At 42.6% G+C, this 18633-nt stretch overlaps 1 protein-coding gene across 1 annotated transcript in view; it reads right to left on the reverse strand.

The window, feature by feature from the left end:
• Snx25 (sorting nexin 25) overlaps positions 1–18633 on the reverse strand; it is a 115848-nt gene that overhangs the window by 73247 nt on the left and 23968 nt on the right. Inside the window, exons 2-4 of the mRNA XM_059244660.1 lie at positions 16051–16135; positions 9958–10174; positions 632–804 (exon numbers count right to left, since the gene is read on the reverse strand). Of these exons, the coding sequence (XP_059100643.1) occupies positions 632–804; positions 9958–10174; positions 16051–16135 (475 nt within the window). The remainder of the gene's footprint in view (positions 1–631; positions 805–9957; positions 10175–16050; positions 16136–18633) is intronic.

The raw sequence follows: 18633 nt of genomic DNA on the forward strand, positions 1-18633 counted from the left end.
TGGCTGGCCAGCGAGCCCCAGGATCCACTGCCTCTGGGTTGTGCCGAGCACTGGGGCTGCAGAAGTGCGCTGCCACACCTGCTTTTACAAACTCCAGTCCTCACACTGGCGCAGCAAGCGTTTTAACCACTGAGCCATCTCCGTGCCCCCCTTCCATTTTTTATTCTGGGTAAGTACTTAGCTGTACTATTAACTTTAAATGTTTCTTACTGTGTTACGGTATAGTAATTATTGTTTATTAAAAGTTCACCATTGAAACTTACAGAAAAAGTACAAGCAAATGCTAATCAGAGTTGCTGTGCATGCTTTGTGGGGATCTTTTCCTTAAATGCATACGCCGCTGGCCTGAACTAAAAAACTACTCTAAATGAGTGCTTCCCATGCACAGATGAAGAGTGACTCTCCTGTGTCAAAATTAATAGCATTGGCAATGTAGCATATAAACTTTTAAAGTTCATCACATATGGCCAAAGCCTTTATGTAATAATTAAACTTGAAATGTCTAAAATTTCTTACAACCCACATGCTCCAAAATATTTAAGATCTGCACAAATGTTATATGAAATATAATGACAGTATTCAGCACATTGGTTTGCACAAACCACACTGGTGGTATGAATTTCATGTCTACCTTTTGTTGTGAGAATTTCTGCGAGCATTATACGTAAGCTGAGAGATTGGCTATCCTTCGAAGGCAGAAAACAAAACACCAGGACCCGAGAACACATTTGAAGGAACCGAACTTCATCACGCAAGTTCTTCAAGCATGAGTGCAGCACAAAAGGCCTTGGCTGTTCTTCATGTCTGAAAGGATAAATAACCAAAAAAATAAATGGAAGGAAATTTCCAGAAAGAATTCAATTATACATCATTAGGCAAAAAATATTCCAAATGAGTAACACATTGGAATGCCTCCTCAGAAATTCCAATAATCAATACTGTTCTGGAACATGGAATATCTGGAGAACATCTGCTGGAGTAATGTGGATGGATGTCTGATGCAGTCGTTAGTTTCTGTAAACAGGACACAACCCATCACCAGGAAGAGGGAACCTAAGTGAGGACTGGCCTGCATCACACTGGCCTGTGGCCATGTCTCTGGGAGCATTCTCTTTTTTCTATTTTTAATGTGATTTTTATTTTATTTTACGTTGGTGGCTATTTTGCTTACATGTCTGTGTACCACGTGTATGCCTGGTGCCATAGGAGGCCAGAAGAAAGTGTGTTTGGGGCGGGGCACACTGGAGCTGGGAATCCTGGGTCCTCTGCAAGAGCAACAGTGCTCTTAACTACTAAGCCGTATCTCCAACCCCTAAGAGCATTTTTTTAAATGACTGATGTGGGAAGCCTGGCCAGCTGTGGGCAGTGCCACCCCTGAGCAGGTGGTCCTGGGCTGTATAAGACAGCAAGCTGAACAAGCCTGGAGAGTCAGCCAATAAGCGGGGTTCTTCCATGGTCTCTGCTTCAGGTCTTCCTTGAGCTCCTGGCCTGACTTTCCTCAGCAATGAACTATGTTCCGGAAGTGTAAGCTGAATAAAGGCACTTCTCCCCAAGCTGCTTTTGGTCAGTGTTTACACAGCAACAGAGGACAAAGCAGGGTATAAGGCCTCATTGTATTTTCAAGTGCAATCATAATGACTACCTAAGTAGTATCCGGGGTTACAGGAACTTCCAAATCCTAGCAACAATTCAAAAGAGCATGAGTGTCTCTTTAACTAAACTACCTTCAAGTTTCCAGATGAATCTTACTCATTTACTTATTTATTTTTATTTTCTGAAACAGGGTCTCACTATGTAGCCCTGGTTGGCCTAGAACTCACTCTGTAGACCAGGCTGGCCTCAGACTCAGAGATCTACGTGCCTCTGGCCCGATTGCTGAGAGTAAAAGTGTGCTCCACCATGGATGTGTGAGCAATCTGGCTTTAGCATCTGTCACCCCATTGATCGCTGGGACTGATCCAGATGAACTCATCTGGATGGCTAGGTAGGTGTCCCCTTGCTCCCTGACCACTACACGTGTGTCCTGCTTGAATCTGTGTGCATGGTTGATAAGAAGGACCTTCCCCAGAGGAGAAGCAACCTGGGTCAGGGGTATACAAGAGCTGTGCTCTCCTGAAAAGCCTCCACACAAGCTCTCAGATGTATTAAATGCGATTTATAACTTCATCTTTTTTTTTAAAGATTTATTTATTTATCATGTACACAGTGTTCTGCCTGCACATATGCCTGCATGACAGAATAAGGCATCAGATCCCATTATAAGTGGTTGTGAGCCATCATGTGGGTGCTGGGAATTGAACTCAGGACCTCTGGAAGAGCAGCCAGTGCACTTAACCTCCAAGCCATCTTTCCAGTCCCTATAGCTTCATCTTTTAAAAACAACTAATAAAGCATAAACCAGTATCATGAACCACCTTTCTTGATGAAGAAATTAGAGGATAGTGAGTCTGGATTATTTCCACAGACAAAAGGGTCTGTCACTTAATGCTCCCAAACATGATGGCAAATTGCAACTGTGAGGCTCCTAGATACTTTCTAGCCTTGGTCATGGATCCCGTCAGCACTAAGCCCATCCCTGGACCACTATTTTGGAGGATCTGATTGAAGAGTGTAGAAAGAACATTCTAGATTTTTCTTTTCTATAGCATCTTGGAATAGTAATTTTTCTACTATCTTCTATTACAGAAAAGTGGCAAAGTGTTGTGAAATAGATTTCTGTAGTAACGAGAGCAAATACCACAGAGTACAGAAAACATATTAAGGGCTACCCGGGAAATGAAACATGAAATGCATATTGGTATCTTTATGATTCATGCCTCTCAAGAGTGCCCTGTGACTTCTTACACAAGGGGCTGGACTAACTGGAATATGCACACCAAAAAGAACAATTTCCTCCTTTGTCTGCTGTAACAGCTAGAAGAATTTTAGGCCAGTGTGCAAAGATGATTACATGAAAACATTTTAAGAGTAAGACTTTACACATGTACCCCTCTGCTATGTTTATTTTATTTAATTTATTTATTTTGTTTAGGCAGGGTCTCATGTAGCCCAGGCTAGTCTTGAATTTGCTATGCATCATTAGGATAATACTCAAGCCCTGACCCTTCTGCCTTTACCACCCGAGCTCTGGGTTTATAGGCATGCATTAGTGTGCCATTTATAGGCTGTTTTTAAACAGATGAAGGCTTCATCGCCCTAGATAAACGTTCTACATTCTGGCCTCCGTGTTGACTTTTTAAAAGGTCCCTGAAGGAAAGCATGATGGTGCATGCATATAAAATCAGTACTCAGGAGGTGGCGGCAGGAGGAGAAGGAGTTCCAGTACAGTTCAGGATGTAAGACTCTACCTTGAAAAGCACAAAAACAGTCAACAACCGACAAAAGATGGCGCCGGGCCTAGAGCCGTGAGTTCAAGGACTGCAAGAGCCACAGGAGGTGGTCATTGCCAGCCTTTATAACTTATTAAGACCCTGTTCCAAAAAAAGTTTTTAAAGGCGTGAGTGGCCTGGGGCTGTAGCTCAACAGTAGAGCATTTAACTAGTATGCTTTTGATCCTGGGTTGAGACTCAGCATCTCCCCTCCAAGCACCTTCATTTACTTTAAACTATAGCTATGTGGTCACTGGAGCTGCTATTTCAACACAGTAAACACTGAGATGCTACTCCTTGGCCATCCCAAGCCCTTCTACAGTAATTTATACACAGTTGGTTAGTACCTATTGGGGGAGGTTGGCCAAGAGAAATCTGCTTTTACGAGAGAAGCTTCTCTAGATAATGCTGAGCCTATGCATCAGCTGGGAGCTGCATGGTCATGAGAATGTCACAAATTTCTCCATTTCCTAAGAGCTGGGTTAGGAGAAAACTAAGAAAGCCAAAGGCCAGGGAGGGCTGGTCCAATAAGCTTGCTGTCTGGAAAACTTCCCACCTGAATCTCTGGCATCTCTCTACAAATTCTGAGCAGTCCACTTCAGTGATGCCAGGTGGGCACCAGTACTGTCTGAGAGCCAAGAAAGGCTCACAGAGCAGACGGCTACTGTGGGTGAGAAAGCATCCAGGCAGCTGTAGGTGCGCTGTGATGAGTCCGCTGTGTCCTGCCCCTGCCGGCGTGGATCAACCTTCTGCTCGCTGAAGTTCCTACCTGTCACCTCCAGCTCCTGCTCCCTGAGCAGGCAAACAGTCGATGACGTTTATGTTTCACAAGTACAGTGTGATTTAGCCCTCCCACCTGTACCAGGAGGTGGATCTCATCGCCACCACTGTAGTGGAGAAAACGAAGATCTGAATAATCGCAGATGAACAGTCACGGAAGTGACAAATGGTGCAAACAGCCCATTCTATCTGTCTCACCTTAAGTGTGTGCTGTGCTACACTATAATCCGGGAGTGCAATGAAAAGGTGGGAACACATCAGGAAGAAAGAAAGGAAATATGTGAATAAAGACACGTTTCCTCAAACAACATGCCTGTGCTCGATGGGTACACAAAACGTAGATTTTAGGGAGACTATGAATTTAAAACCGCTACTGAATTAACAGTAGAAAGGCAGTCAGTTTTCGATTTTCTGAGCCACGCTGAGACGAGACAGATGGGATAAGGGAAGAGGAAGCAGAACCAGCCTTAAATGTGATCTGGACTGGTTCAGAGCAGCAGAGCGACAGCTGGAAATAAGCGCAGGCTGACCGGAAGTCTGCCTGACAACCGCCTACCAGGCAGGCAGAGGCTGCGCCGCTTTATTACTGCAATGTATTATTCTCCTAACAGTCACCAACTCAAGGGTGTGCTCTCCCCGCCGCTGCCCACAGCGTTGTGCAGCCCATGAGCTCTGTCCACCAGTGAGGGTTACAGACAAGCATGCTGCTACGCAGGGCTGCCAGACAGGCATGCAACCGTCAAACCCACACTCACTGCAGGCAGGCCTGACTGTGTGCTGGGTACAGCGCTACACCAGTAACAGATGTTCTCCAGAACGAGTCACCTATACCAAAAGTACTCGTGAGTAACTGGCATTCTTTCAAGTATCTGTAACTAAAGAGAATAGCAGTCGAGATTTTTCTTTCTTTGTTTTCTCTGCATTTTCATCATCAACTAGAGTAACAAGGAATAGAAAACCAGGGGCTGTGGCTTGGTTACATTACCCAGCCTGCACCAGGCTGGGGCTCACAGCCGGGGTGGCGGCACACACCTGTAACTCAGGAGGCAGAGGCGGGAGATCAGAAGTTCTGCCGCATGGTGAGTTGGAGGCCAGCCTGGCACACAGGAGAAAAACAAACAACAAAATAAAATGAAGAACCCTCGCAGCCTGAGGAGTCACAACATGGAATCAATTCTCTCTGTCATTCTGATGTTTTACTTATAACAATATTTACATCACCTTCTAAAGCAACACTTTTAGGAGCTGGTCGACAACTCAGTGAAAAACATACTCTCATGTTGAAATTAGATTTCAGCTGGGTGGTGCTGCTGCACATCTTTAATCCCAGCACTCGGAAGGCAGAGACAGGTGGATCTCTGTAAGTTCGAGGCCAGCCTGATCTACAGAGTTCCAGGCCAGCCAAGGTTACACAGAGAGACCCTGTCTTGAAAACAAACAAACAAATAAAAACACTAGATTTCTCTAACCACTTGTCCTTTTTCTCTTAAATCTATTATTCTTCTCACTGAAATAAACACTTAAAATACTGTCCTCTAATGAGTGTAACTAAAGCACTTTAAAACAAGCTCCCCTGAATTCAAATGCGCCTTTGACACCCATTGGCTGGGCAGAACCATGAACTACTTCCGCTGGTGGGAGCCACAGCGCACTACATAAGAATAAATGATAGTACAAAGTGCTAACGAAACTCGGAAAGGAGGTGTCAGCTAGAGACCAGAGCGGGGGGAGGGGGGGGACCTCTTTGTTTCTGATTCCCACACACTGTCCACCAGAAGTTACTTTCACAACACACAGGAGAGAGTGTAGTGAGAGGCTCCCACTTGTTCCCAAGACCCTTTGGGGGATGTGTGAGGCCAAAGCTATATTCACTGTCGTTTTACTATCACATAAAATGTCATTTCCTCTCTCACTCCCAAGGGTATTGGGATTGTCCAAAGAGAACACAGTGTGAGCTTCTACTTGAACGCTTCTTGGTTGAAATATGTGATACTGTAAATATTGATGACTATGACGGACACAGTAAGTGGAGCTGGTGAATGTTTAACAATTGATTCTCCTTAGGACAAAATTCCGACTGGAAGCGTTCCCCCACTCCAGAGTGTAAATGGCCAATTTCAAGCCATCAATATGACTTCACTGAGCTCAGAGCTGTGAGGGGCTATGGAACCAGCTGTCACCGCGGGCGCAGGTCGCCTAGGGCGCATCACTGGATGTGAACTACATGAACAACGCACTTTCGAGTTCCATAGCATTTAAGATTGTAGGGCTATCCTCAGGTAAAAAATTCTGGGGTCACTGTCCTATGGGTAACCTTTTTCAGACCACAGGCTGTGCCCAAATACTAAGACAATAAAACTGAGTTAGTCTCAAATGACATTTAAATGAAATGTTAAAGGAAAAAACCATCAGCTATGACAGGTAATAATGGTACCATTTTATGAGAGTGGGTCACAACTGAATGGACTCCTCACTAGGCATCACAGTTGGAACAGCCTGTACACACTGGGGCAGCAATTGGGAGTTCCTTTTGTTTTGTTTTGTTTTGTTTTGGGGGTGTTCCTCAAAAAACAAAAATCAGGGCCCAGGAGATGGCTCAGCAAGTAGAAGTGTTTCCACACAAGACTCAAGAAGCCATGTAAGAAGCCAGACACAGTGGTATGCGGCTGTCCTCCCAGCCTCCTCTATGGCAAGATGGGAGGTGGAGACAGAATCATCCGGAACTCCTATGCACACTACAGCAGGACAAAAAAGAGACCCCGCCTCAAAAACAAGGTGGGAGCAAAGAGCCAACTCTGGAAAAGGTGTCCTCTGACCTCCACACATGTGCTAAGATGCACGCACGCACACACGTGTGCACACACACCTTAAAAAAAAAAAACTAAAATTAGATCTCCCATAGGACCCAAGCATACCCCATTCCTAGCTACACCCAGATGACTACAAGTCAGCTTAAAGTGCTTAAAGCAGCACTATTGAAAATGATTAAGTTGCTCCTCCATGCTCACTGCAGCTCAAGTTACAATTACTAAGAAACATAATCAACCAAAATGTCAATCAGCTAACGAATGGACAAGGAAAATGTGGTACATTTTCACAATTGAATGTTACTCAGCTGTAAAAATAAATGAAATCTGAAGGTAAATGGATAGAATCGGGAAACATTATGTTGAGTGAGGTCACTCTGGCCCAGAACAGCAATGCTGTATGCTCTCTCTCGAATATGTGGGTCATGCTTTGAATCTTCTGTTTGTTTGTTTGTTATGTTTAATCTAGAGTACATGTAGAAGCCAGGAAGGCTAGAAATGGGCCACCGCGGGTGGCCATCTTGAGGGAGGGGAAGAGTATACTCCAGGTCAATCGAGAGTAGAGAAGGGGCACGGGGTGGGGGGGCTCAAACCTGGAAACGGGTGAGGAGTGGGGAAACGAGGGATTGGCGGGTGACTCAACAAACATGACGGGTACGTGGGAAAGCTACTTAGAAACCTATGATTTTCCAACCCAAGGAAAAATTCAACTGAGGAGAGGCTAGAACACAGGCAATATAAAAATGCTTTAGGGGGTGGGGGGTAGACTCAGGGTTAAAGGTTTAAGTAGAGATAGGGAGACTGGGGAGAGGAGAGGGGAGAGATCAGACAAAACTAAGGCTATGTGAAGAAACCTTATAGAAATCCACTAGTTTCTAAGCGGATTTCTATATCTCCTATATATATAATTTATATATGTACCATGTGTAGATGACAGGACACTGCTGCTGAAGACAACACTCACCCTGGAAGCAGGACAAGGACAAATCAACTGGACCTGACGACACAATGCACCCTGAGGACTAGCCTTCATGGTGTTGGGAGGCGCTGTGCAGGTTGTGGGGGAAGACGAGACATCAGTGGCTACATCCAGCCCTGGGCCCTGCATGCTACAACACTGACCTTCCAGGTAAGATGTGCCCTGGCGTGACAGTGAAATGACACTTCCGAGCACGACAAACTGCTGTCTGACCGCCTGGGAGGGCTGCTCCACAGGAAGGCTGCCCTACCTGGTACTGTACACTTGGTCAAAAGCCCATGGCTAGGGAAGTCATAGGCCGTGGGGGGACCCACAGCTGTCGTTTTGCTAAAGGGCCATGCTGTAAACCACCTTCTAAATATTGGTTTACACCCACAGATTTTGTTGTTCTCAACTTCGGTCAGAGTAGCTTCTCTCTGCAGTGAGTAGCGGTTAATGCAGACTCAATGCTGGTCAAAATGCTGAGTCTAAATAACTGAGTGCTCAGCTCTGTCTGGGCCATCTTTACCAAGCTCCCACCATCCAAGGGTCGGGGAACTCCATGGAAGGAGGGCTGGGTCACAGCCAGTAGGTGGGGGAGGGCTACAAAATGCTTCTGGCGTGACAGAACCACTGCACTCACCAATCACAGCAGCTGCGCCTCCCTGTGCTGGGTCAAGCCAGTGAAACTCCAGAACTGACTGGGGGCCTGGGGGGGGGGGCCTTATCCTAGCTGACAGCTGCTGAAGGAGAGAGGGAAAGCCGCCCGCCCGCCCGCCCGCCTTTGGGGACATGGCTGTGGGTAGGCTGCCCGAGCCCCGGTGGATGGCCACATACCCATGCGTATGGGCAGCACGAACTGGACTCCAAACACAAAGGTAAAAGAGGACATCAAGTTGGGAGAGAATGGGGTGGAGGTCACGAGGGGAGGGGGGGGGTTGGAAGAAGGCAGTGGTAGATGGATACGACCAACAGACATTTTATGAATGTATAGGAACTTTTAAAGGGTTAAAAAAAACCACAGGATTTTAAAACGTTAAAATGGATAAGCTCTAGAACCAATCTAGAGGTCAAACAACAGGGCAATGGGTAAAGCTGTGGTATATAGAAACAATGTGAACTTTTCAGTCACAAAGAATGAAAGCCGGGCGGTGTGGCACACGCCTTTAATCCCAGCACTGGGGAGGCAGAGGCAGGCGGATCTCTGTGAGTTCAAGGCCAGTCTAGGCTACAGAGTGAGTTCCAGTACAAGCTCCAAAGCTACACAGAGAAACCCTGTCTACAAAAAAAAAAAAAAAAAAGAATGAAGTTACGTTTGTCTGGAGGAAGATGGATGTAGCTGGAGAATCAGATTCAATGAATTAAGTCAGTCACAGGAAGACAAATATCACATCTTTCATTTGTGGTTTCTAGGTCTTATACAAGTACACAGAATCCTGTACGAATATACAGCATGAATGAAGAACTGAAACTCTAGGGGGACCAAGGGGACTAATGAATAGGGAAGGGACAGAGAGGAGGGTAAGGAGGTATGGGGGAAATTCGTTCAAAAGGCATTGCACTCTTGTATGAAAAGGTTTGGTGTAGGCCAGTATCAAATATGCACCACAGGAAAAAAAGGAAAACAAAAATCAGCTTTCAAGCAATCTTGATACAATTGAACTTTTATCACAGAAACACAAAAAGAAATATAAGCTACATTTTTTCTCAAATTTGTAAGCTCACTATATCACACTATAAAACAGTATATTTAATCCATCTCTAGGTCCCCACAACATTCTAAGTTCATTCCGGTGCTTGCTAGCCCATCATCAGTTTACCGTGTAAATTACTCACAAAACCCACATGTATGCTAAGGTGATTTTCTATTAGAAAGTTACCAAGAAATCTACTCTGTGGGTACATTGTGACTACTTCCCTTCAAAATGTCTACAGTCCAAGTCAAGCAAGAAGACTATTCTTAGGTATTGCCTTGTTCCACCCACTCAACAGGAGGGATGTTTTCATGAGAAAGGGGAGGGATTTGCTGATGTTACACACTTACCTGGCATTAGCAGCTTTCAGGTCACAGAAGTGAGTGAGCAAAGCCTTTACAACATCATTACAGACAACTTTAACTACATCCACGTGATTCAGTCTGTGGCGAATCTGCTTGACAATTTCCCAGAAGTCTTCCAAGAGCAGATGATAGAGCTGCCCATCATCTCTGCTGAGGTTCCCGTACCAGGAGAGAATATAGTCTCTGTAACTGTAGTCGAACACTGTGAGGAAGAAGCACAGCTTGGTCAACGCTGCAAACATCAAGGCAGTTCATTGTTTAGAATATAATGAGAGCAGAAACCAGAACAAAGCAAAGGAAATCTTTTAAAAAATCCTCATCTAACCAGAATGCCGGGTCTTGGATTGGCATAATATTTGATCTTGATGCCAATCTACCTACATACAACACAGCAAATATCTTATCATGGCTTGGGCCAAGGCCGTGGCTTCTCCAGGAAGACCCCAAAGCTCACCCGAGTAAAGAAAAGGCACTCCTGTCACAGGTACTCCACCCTAAGATACTCTCTGCCTCCACAAGTAGAGGTAGAGACTGATCTGCTCCACTTACCCAAAATCTTTAGGGTTCCCTACCCGTTAGTGCTTAAACCATGGTGCAGGACTGCTGTGGGATGTTCTGTATGCTCTGAATGTGTTGCTCTGAGTGGTTAATAAATAAAGTGCTGATTGGCCCAGTAGCCAGGCAGGAAGCATAGGTGGAACAAAGAGAGAGGAGAAGTCTGGGAAGTGGAAGGCTGAGTGAGGAGATGCTGCCAGCCACAAGGAAAAGCATGATGTAAGATACCGGTAAGCCACGAGCCACATGGCAAGGTATAGATTTACAGAAATGGGTTAATTTAAAATGTAAGAACTAGATAACAAGAAGCCTGAACCATTAGGCCAAACAGTTTAAACAATATAAGTGTCTATATGTTTATTGGAGTCTGAGTGGCTGCCGGCCTGGGCAGGACTGGAGATAACTCCAGCTACACAGGACCATGATTCTTTATGTTCAATTCTTTACGTTCAGAATATTTTCAGTATTCTGTCTCCTAATAAAACCCTAACTAATATAAGAACAGTCCCCCATGCCAGCCTCATATAGATCAGCATGTGCAGCCTGTCACTGTCTCTGGGCTATTTCCAGTCTCTCTCTAGTTCTAGGCTAGTGCCATCAAATAGAAACATGAAGATCTGCACATATGTTTTCACATTTTCTATTAGCCATATTAATAGAATAAAAAGAAACAGGTAAAATGAATAATATATTTCATTTCATATAATATACTTATACATTAAGTAGTCAACTTTTAAAATTAAATATTTTCATTATTTTTTTCAAACTAAGCTTTGAAATCTGGTACATATTTTATAGTTACAGCAGTCAGAAATGAACTATTCAACCCGCGATAGATGGGACAGCTCTATTTAATATAGAAAAACTGTAAAGTTAATGTGATTATTCAAGAAAGGAGGCCTTCTGAACAATAAACTGATATATGGTGTGGGTGATGACATCTCCAAGTGCCACAGGGGGAAAAACTTATCCACATAAAACTGCTCCAGCTCAAGGACACCACGCTTACTGGTATTTTTGACATCACTTCTTATTTCTCAAAGCCTTTCTTTTTATTTTTATATTCCAAACACTACTCATAGCCTGGCAGGATGCTGCACACCTTTACTCCCAGCCCTTGAGAGGCAGAACCAGATAGATCTCTGAGAGTTAGAGGCCAGCCTGGTCTGCAATGCAAGTTCCAGGCCAGTGAGGGATATATATATATATATATAGTGGGACCCTGTCTCATCAGACAGACAAGACACACAAAGACAGACAAACACACAGACAAATAAAACCCCTCATATAGAGCATCAAGAATTTTGTTATCATTTACATACACCAAAGATTAGATAAATTCTCAGGGTGATTCCAATGGCTTCAGTTGTATCTTCTAGCTGAGAACAATTACCCCTCAAAGACAGAGAGACAGACAGACAGAAAGAAAAGATCTTACTGCATCTTTAACCATTCATTAAACAGTATTTTATAGACTCAGGCATGCAAGCTAGAATCAACAGCCATATCAGTAACACAATCAAGCATGGAAGAAAAGCCACCCAACAGATGAGCTCTTGAGATTCTCAGCCATTTCTGTGTTAATGTCCAGATATCTGATTGGGTGGCTGTTGTTCCCTAACTTTTGTAGAGTGGCTGTACCTCATCTGAACTGGATAAGTCCATTAAAAAAGCCGAGACAACTCTCATTTATTTGCCACAAACAAATCAAATATGGCGCCTACACAGAACCGGAGCATCTTGTTGGGAAACTGAGGTTACAAGAGTAAAATAACTTTCTGAAGGAGGTGGCACCACACCTTCTGTCCTACTCCACACTGTCCCCCCCCACACACACACAAGCAGAAGACAAGCTAGAAGGGCAACGGACAGGAGAAACCTGACACAGTGTCCTTGTCTGCTGCTGGCTGGCTCCTTAAAATCACAGTCATGTGGGGAGAGAAGCACAGGCACACTTGTAAACTCCATCTAGACAGCACAACAGGGCAACAGCACAACATCCTAGGAAAGAGGTCTGCTCAGCTCAACACGAAGAGGAACTCAGTAACAATCGCCCAACAGGCAGTCACACCAGAGGGTGGCCTTCCTGTTAGCAACTCTTAAACAAGGACGACAAACACCTAAGTGACCTCCAAAGGACCTGCAAGGCCAAGTAATAAGGGCAGGATGAGAGTCCCTTGCCAAAAACACTGCTTGTTTGGTCCCTTGCTCTTTTTATTAAACCAAGTTTAAATCTGCAGCCTAAGCATACGGAAAATGAAAGCATGTTTGCTTCGCATTGAAATTCAATTTCTGGGTCAGGAAATGGCTCGGTGGCTGAAAGTGCTCGCCACGCAAGACTGACAGCCTGAGTCTGATGCCTGGGACCCAAGGACCCAGCACAATGCTGTAATGCACATCTGTAATCCCGACACTTTTGCACCAAAATCAAAGGAAGAGACAGAAAAATTAGTCAGAAGCTCGTCAAGCCAGCTAACCCTGCACACAAAGTAAGGAACGACGAGGTGGAAGGAGAGAAGAAACTCCTAGAAGTTGTCCTCCGGTCTCCCTATCTGTGCTATGATAGATGTCCCCCATCATAAGCACACAAACATTTAAAAATTAATTTCAGTTATAGCAGAGAGTTAAGTACAATTTTAAGACTTAATAACTTTACAATAAGATCTGCTTGGTGTGCTGTCCTAGCACTGCTCTATTGCTATGAAGAGACAACGTGACCATGACAACTCTTATAAGAGAAAACGTTTCACTGGGGGCTGGCCATTTCAGAGGTTTAGCCCATTATCATCATGGCGGGGAACATGGTGGTATGCTTGGCACTGGAGCAGTAGCTGAGAGCTACAACCTCATCCACAGGCCGAGAGAGAGAGAGAGAGAGAGAGAGAGAGAGAGAGAGAGAGAGAGAGACTCTCTAGGCTTGGCATGAGCTTTATTTCCTCCAACAAGGCCACACCTCCTAATCCTTCTAATCCTTTCAAATAGTGCTACTACCTAGTAACTAAGCATTTAAATATATGAGGCTATGGGGGTTCAAATTACCACATGACATGAAAGGTGTATCATCTATGTTATGTCCTATTATATTTCTCACCTACATTGCATATGCTCTTTAGTACAACTCTAAAATACTCCTGTGGTGATACAATTTGGTTAGGAATTTATAAACATCAATATTGGTAGAAATTTTTATTCAGCCATAAAATTGTTTTTTCCATTAATAGCTAATCAATATCCTTAAGGTAAGCATCATACATGAATATATAAACCAAAAATAAAAGCCATACTTCTGCATATATATAGCATAGCTATACAGACCCACACAAACACAAAAGTGAACAAAAATTTGTGTTATGTGTCTGAATACGTGTGTGTGAAGGGCAGAGGTCAATGTCAAGTGTCTTCCTTACCTGCTCTCCACTTTATTTTTAAAATATTACTGAACCTGGAGCTTACTGATTCAGCTAGACTGATGGGTCTGGGAGCTACAGGGATCCACCTGTCTCTTCTCCCTCAACACTGAGATTAGAGATGTATGCCACTGAGTCTGAATTTTATCTGGATGCTAGATGCTTATGCCAGTATGGTGAGCATTTTACCAACTGAGTGGTCTCTCAGCCCACTGAGAAAAACAAGTTTAAAGCTGACTCAAAGATTCCAGAACATGAATTCCCTCCTATGAAGCAGGCCTCCAATCCAATCAGAGAGCAGTTGGTTGCCTCGATAACAACAATGCCTCTATGTAACCAGCGGCACATCTTACTCACAGGTTGGTCAACTGTATCGATACAGCTAACTTCTAGCACATGTAGTATAATTCTTGTTGTTCATCTAACACCTAACTACATTGTTTTTCACTACTTTTTTATTCTTGTCATTCAGTATGTAAAGAATTCAGACAATTCGTCATCTACAGTGAGCTACAAAACACTCTTTAGCAACAAACATGTTTTATATGCAAACCACATACATATTTCTACTTTACTGAACTCTTTGATTACATCATTTTAAATTATATATTCCAAAAGCAATAAAATAAATATAAAAAGATAAAATGGTACAATATTATCTAGTTAAAATTAACTTCAGGAGATAAATTTTTTTTAGTATTTTCTAAGTTCATATCAACTAAATTTAAATTACTGCAGCACTAACAAATTGACATTTAAGTCTTGAACACACAGATTCTCACTTTTATCAACACTAAGTCTGACATCACTCACTGTAGTTTAATTAAATATGCTAGTGTTATGGTTTAAAACTATAAAATATACTCCAAAGATATAACTATATTCACTGTGGGTTTTTTAAAATGCTTGTATAATCTCTTAACTTTCTCAACACACATTTCTAGATTCACTTTCAGTAGACACATTTTTAGAAAGTAACTCTATTTGGGCCTGTTTGTTACTGTTGTTATCAACTACTGCCAAATGCGTAAACTGCACTCCAAAATCTATTGTTATAGCAGCCAACAGCTCTCATTTGGTAGAGGATATGATGTTCATTTCCCTGAAAACCATCTTATGTAAAAACAAAAGACTTTCGAGCCTTAAGAGCTTGGTTAACAATGCTGTCTAACAGACACAGGAGATGAGTTACAAAAGAGAAAATACAAAACAGTCAACCTTGTGTAGCATAGAGAACACTACCAGTAATCCCAGCACTTGGGAGGAGGAAACAGGAAGTGATATGGCAGGGTGGAGATAGCAGCTCCGCCCTTCAGGCTGAGGATTCGGTAGAGGTAAGAAGTCTCTAGTGGCTGGTTCCTTTACTGATCTTTCAGCATGAAGAAACAGACACCCTTCCAACAACATATGAAAACAAACATTTTATATATATTAGCCAACAGGAGTATTCTGAACTTTGCAGTCTGAGGTATATGATTGCTTCATTGTGCATTTTCTTAATTAAAGGATCATATAGTGTGTTTGGGGGAACAGGGGTGTAATTATAGGTATATAAACATATTCTCCTTTGTTACCAGTGGTTCTCAACCTATGGGCAGCATATTGGCTATCCTGCATTTCAGTTACTATTTAGACAGCTGCTCAATCCTACTCGCAGGAATATAACCACAGTGTACTCTGCACTTGTTCCTCAGCCCTCTTCTTGCAGCATTTGCATGTTCTCTGCTCTTTTGAGAGGCTATCACTTAATCTGCTTAAACTGATGTGTCCACACGTGCATCGAGTCCACTCACCCCAAGACACCTTCTCCAGGCAGTATCTAGAATGAAATGTTTCCTGAAACCTGTTTTAGGGACTAGAGAGCAGTTCTGCACTCCATGTAGTAGATAAATCTCTCCTGGACTGGTTAGCTTTGTGGGGTCAGGAATTTCTACTCTATATGTGTTTAAACTACTTCCATTTATCCACAACACAGATGCACCCACTCTTCAAACAGAAACTCATGAAAATTCCTACTGCTGTAGGAAGGATAGATAAACTAAAGACTGTAAACTCCCTTTGAGCGCAGTGAGTGATTGCTTTACATAGTAATCCCATGAGCCCAGTCCCTCCTCACCGTCTTTCAGAGCTCGATCCACGTTGTGAGAAATGACCACTCTTCTGCCCTGAGCTGTCTCCTGTGGATTCCCACATACAGGGCTCTGAAACGAGAGGGAGGAAAAGGTAAGAGATCACTGAGCGAACTACATATAAAGATAAAACCAAGACAAAGATTCAGAGATTATAGTCTTACTCTGGAAAAGTAAACGAACATTCAACGTTAATTAAAAATGTTTAGGAAAAGGGGGATTAAATATTATAATATTGGGAATAGTAGGAAAGCACAAAACCAGATCATCTGTTTATCAAAATTAAAAACGTAATAAAATTTTAAGTCGATGAGGGAAAAGATAACACCATTCGTCTCCATTAGGGTTTCTATTGCTGTGATGAACACCAGGACCATAAGCAGCTGTAGGAGAAAAGGGCTATTTCTGTTCACTGAGGACAGGAGCTCAAGGCAGGAACCCGGAGACAAAAACTGATGCAGAGGCCATGGAGGAACACGGCTCCTGGATTGCTGGGGATGCTATGAATGTGTAGCTCTGATTGATTGATAAATAAATAAAATGCTGATTGGCCAGTAGCCAGACAGGAAGTATAGTATAGGCAGGATACGCAGAGAAGAGAATTCTAGGAACAGGAAGGCTGAGTCAGGAGTTGCCAGCTAGAGACAGAGGAAGCATGATGTGAAAGTACCAGTAAGCCACAAGCCACGTGATAACTTATAGATTGATAGAAATGGGTTAATTTAAGATATAAGGACTAGATAGCAAGGAGCCTGCCACAGCCACACAGTTTATAAGTAATATAAGTCTCTGTGTGTTAATTGAGTCTGAGCAGCTGCGGCCCCGGCAGGACTAGAGAAATCTCCAGCTACAATGGCTTGCTCCTCACTCTGCTTTCTTACATAACCCAGGACAACCCACCCAGGGTGGCACCACCCACAGGGGGCTAGACCCTCCCACATCAATCATTAATCAAGAAAATGCCCTACAGACTTGCTTACAGACAATCTGATGGAGGCATTTTCTAAATAAAGGTCCCTCTTCCCAGATGACCCTAGCTTGTGTCAAGCTGACATAAAAACTAGCCAGCAACTATTCAATAAATGACATTGAGATAGTTTTGTATTCATAGGTAGGGGAGCTGATAGTCATACTTTATTTATAACTTCAAACTGACTAGGGAGCTAAATGTTTCCTTAAACTAAAAGACTAATTAGAAAACTTGGACACAGATGCTTATAATCATGAGATAGAAGAGGCCTCTATCAATACAATAAGGCATGAAATCCCAAGTTATACAGGAAGACAAAAACAAAACAAAGCATGAATTTAAAATAGAAAAGTACTGTTTAATAAAAGACAATATAAACAAAATATAGGTAATAGTCTAGGACAGTGGTTCTCAACCTTCCTAATGCTGTGACCCTTTAATACAGTTCTTCATGTTGTGGTAACTTCCAACCATAAAATTATTTTGTCACTACTTCAAAACTGTAATTTTGATACTGTTATGAATTGTAATGTAAATAACTGATATGCAGGATATTTGATATGCTGCCTATAGGTTGAGAACCACTGGTCTAGAATATCTCACACAAGTAACAGAGGAGTATATATTTATATACATATATTTATACCCCTATTCTCCTAAACACACATACTATATGATCCTTTCATTAGGAAAATGCACAATGAAGCAATCATATACCTCAGACTGCAAAGTTCAGATTACTCCTGTTGCCTAATATATATAAAATGTTTGTTTTCATATGTTGTTGGAAGGGTGTCTGTTTCTTCATGCTTCAAAAAAGGAAACTAACTATATTACCAACATTAAAATCTTAGATGAATTCTCTTTCAATCCAGCCATTCTCCTCCTAAGGAAGACTAACCACTGAAATGACTGTCATGCACGTCCAACAAACACAGCTGCAGAGAATCACAAGGTTCAGCTAGGAGTGGAGAATGCCTAGGCTTGGCTAGGTCTCCTGCTGTCTTTGGGTAGAGAGCCAAGAGTCATCATCCTGTTCTTTCTCTAAAAAAAAAAAAAAAAAAAAATCCAAAATCCACAGCCTTAAGATTTCCTACTTTCTGCAGGGCGGTGGTGGCACATGCCTTTAATCCCAGCACTCAGAAGGTAGAGCCAGGCGGAGCTCTGAGTTCGAGGCCAGGCTGGTCTACAGAGTGAGATTCAGAACAGGCACCAAAACTACACAGAGAAACCCTGTCTCGAAAAAACAAAAAAAAAAAACAAAAAAAAAAAAAAACAAAGAAAAAGAACAAAAAAAGATTTCATACTTTCTAATACAAATATCTGAAAGTAATCTAATAATAATAATATATGCATGAGTGTTGTACCATGAAAGGACTTTATGCTACAACTCAACACACAGCAATTTAGCACTTTCTCCAGGCATTAGAAAAGTTATATTCAAATAGAAACAAATCATTTGATACGTGAAAGATAAAAATGCACCTTCAATCATTTAAAACTGATTTCTAGCCTTTAGTAACTATCATATTACAAGGTAAGATTGTATTCTAGTTTTAAAAGTTTTATAATTTCTCAATTACAGGTACAAAACTTTTGG

Source organism: Peromyscus eremicus, chromosome 17 (assembly GCF_949786415.1).
Source record: "Peromyscus eremicus chromosome 17, PerEre_H2_v1, whole genome shotgun sequence".
In the NCBI taxonomy this organism is placed as follows: domain Eukaryota; kingdom Metazoa; phylum Chordata; class Mammalia; order Rodentia; family Cricetidae; genus Peromyscus; species Peromyscus eremicus.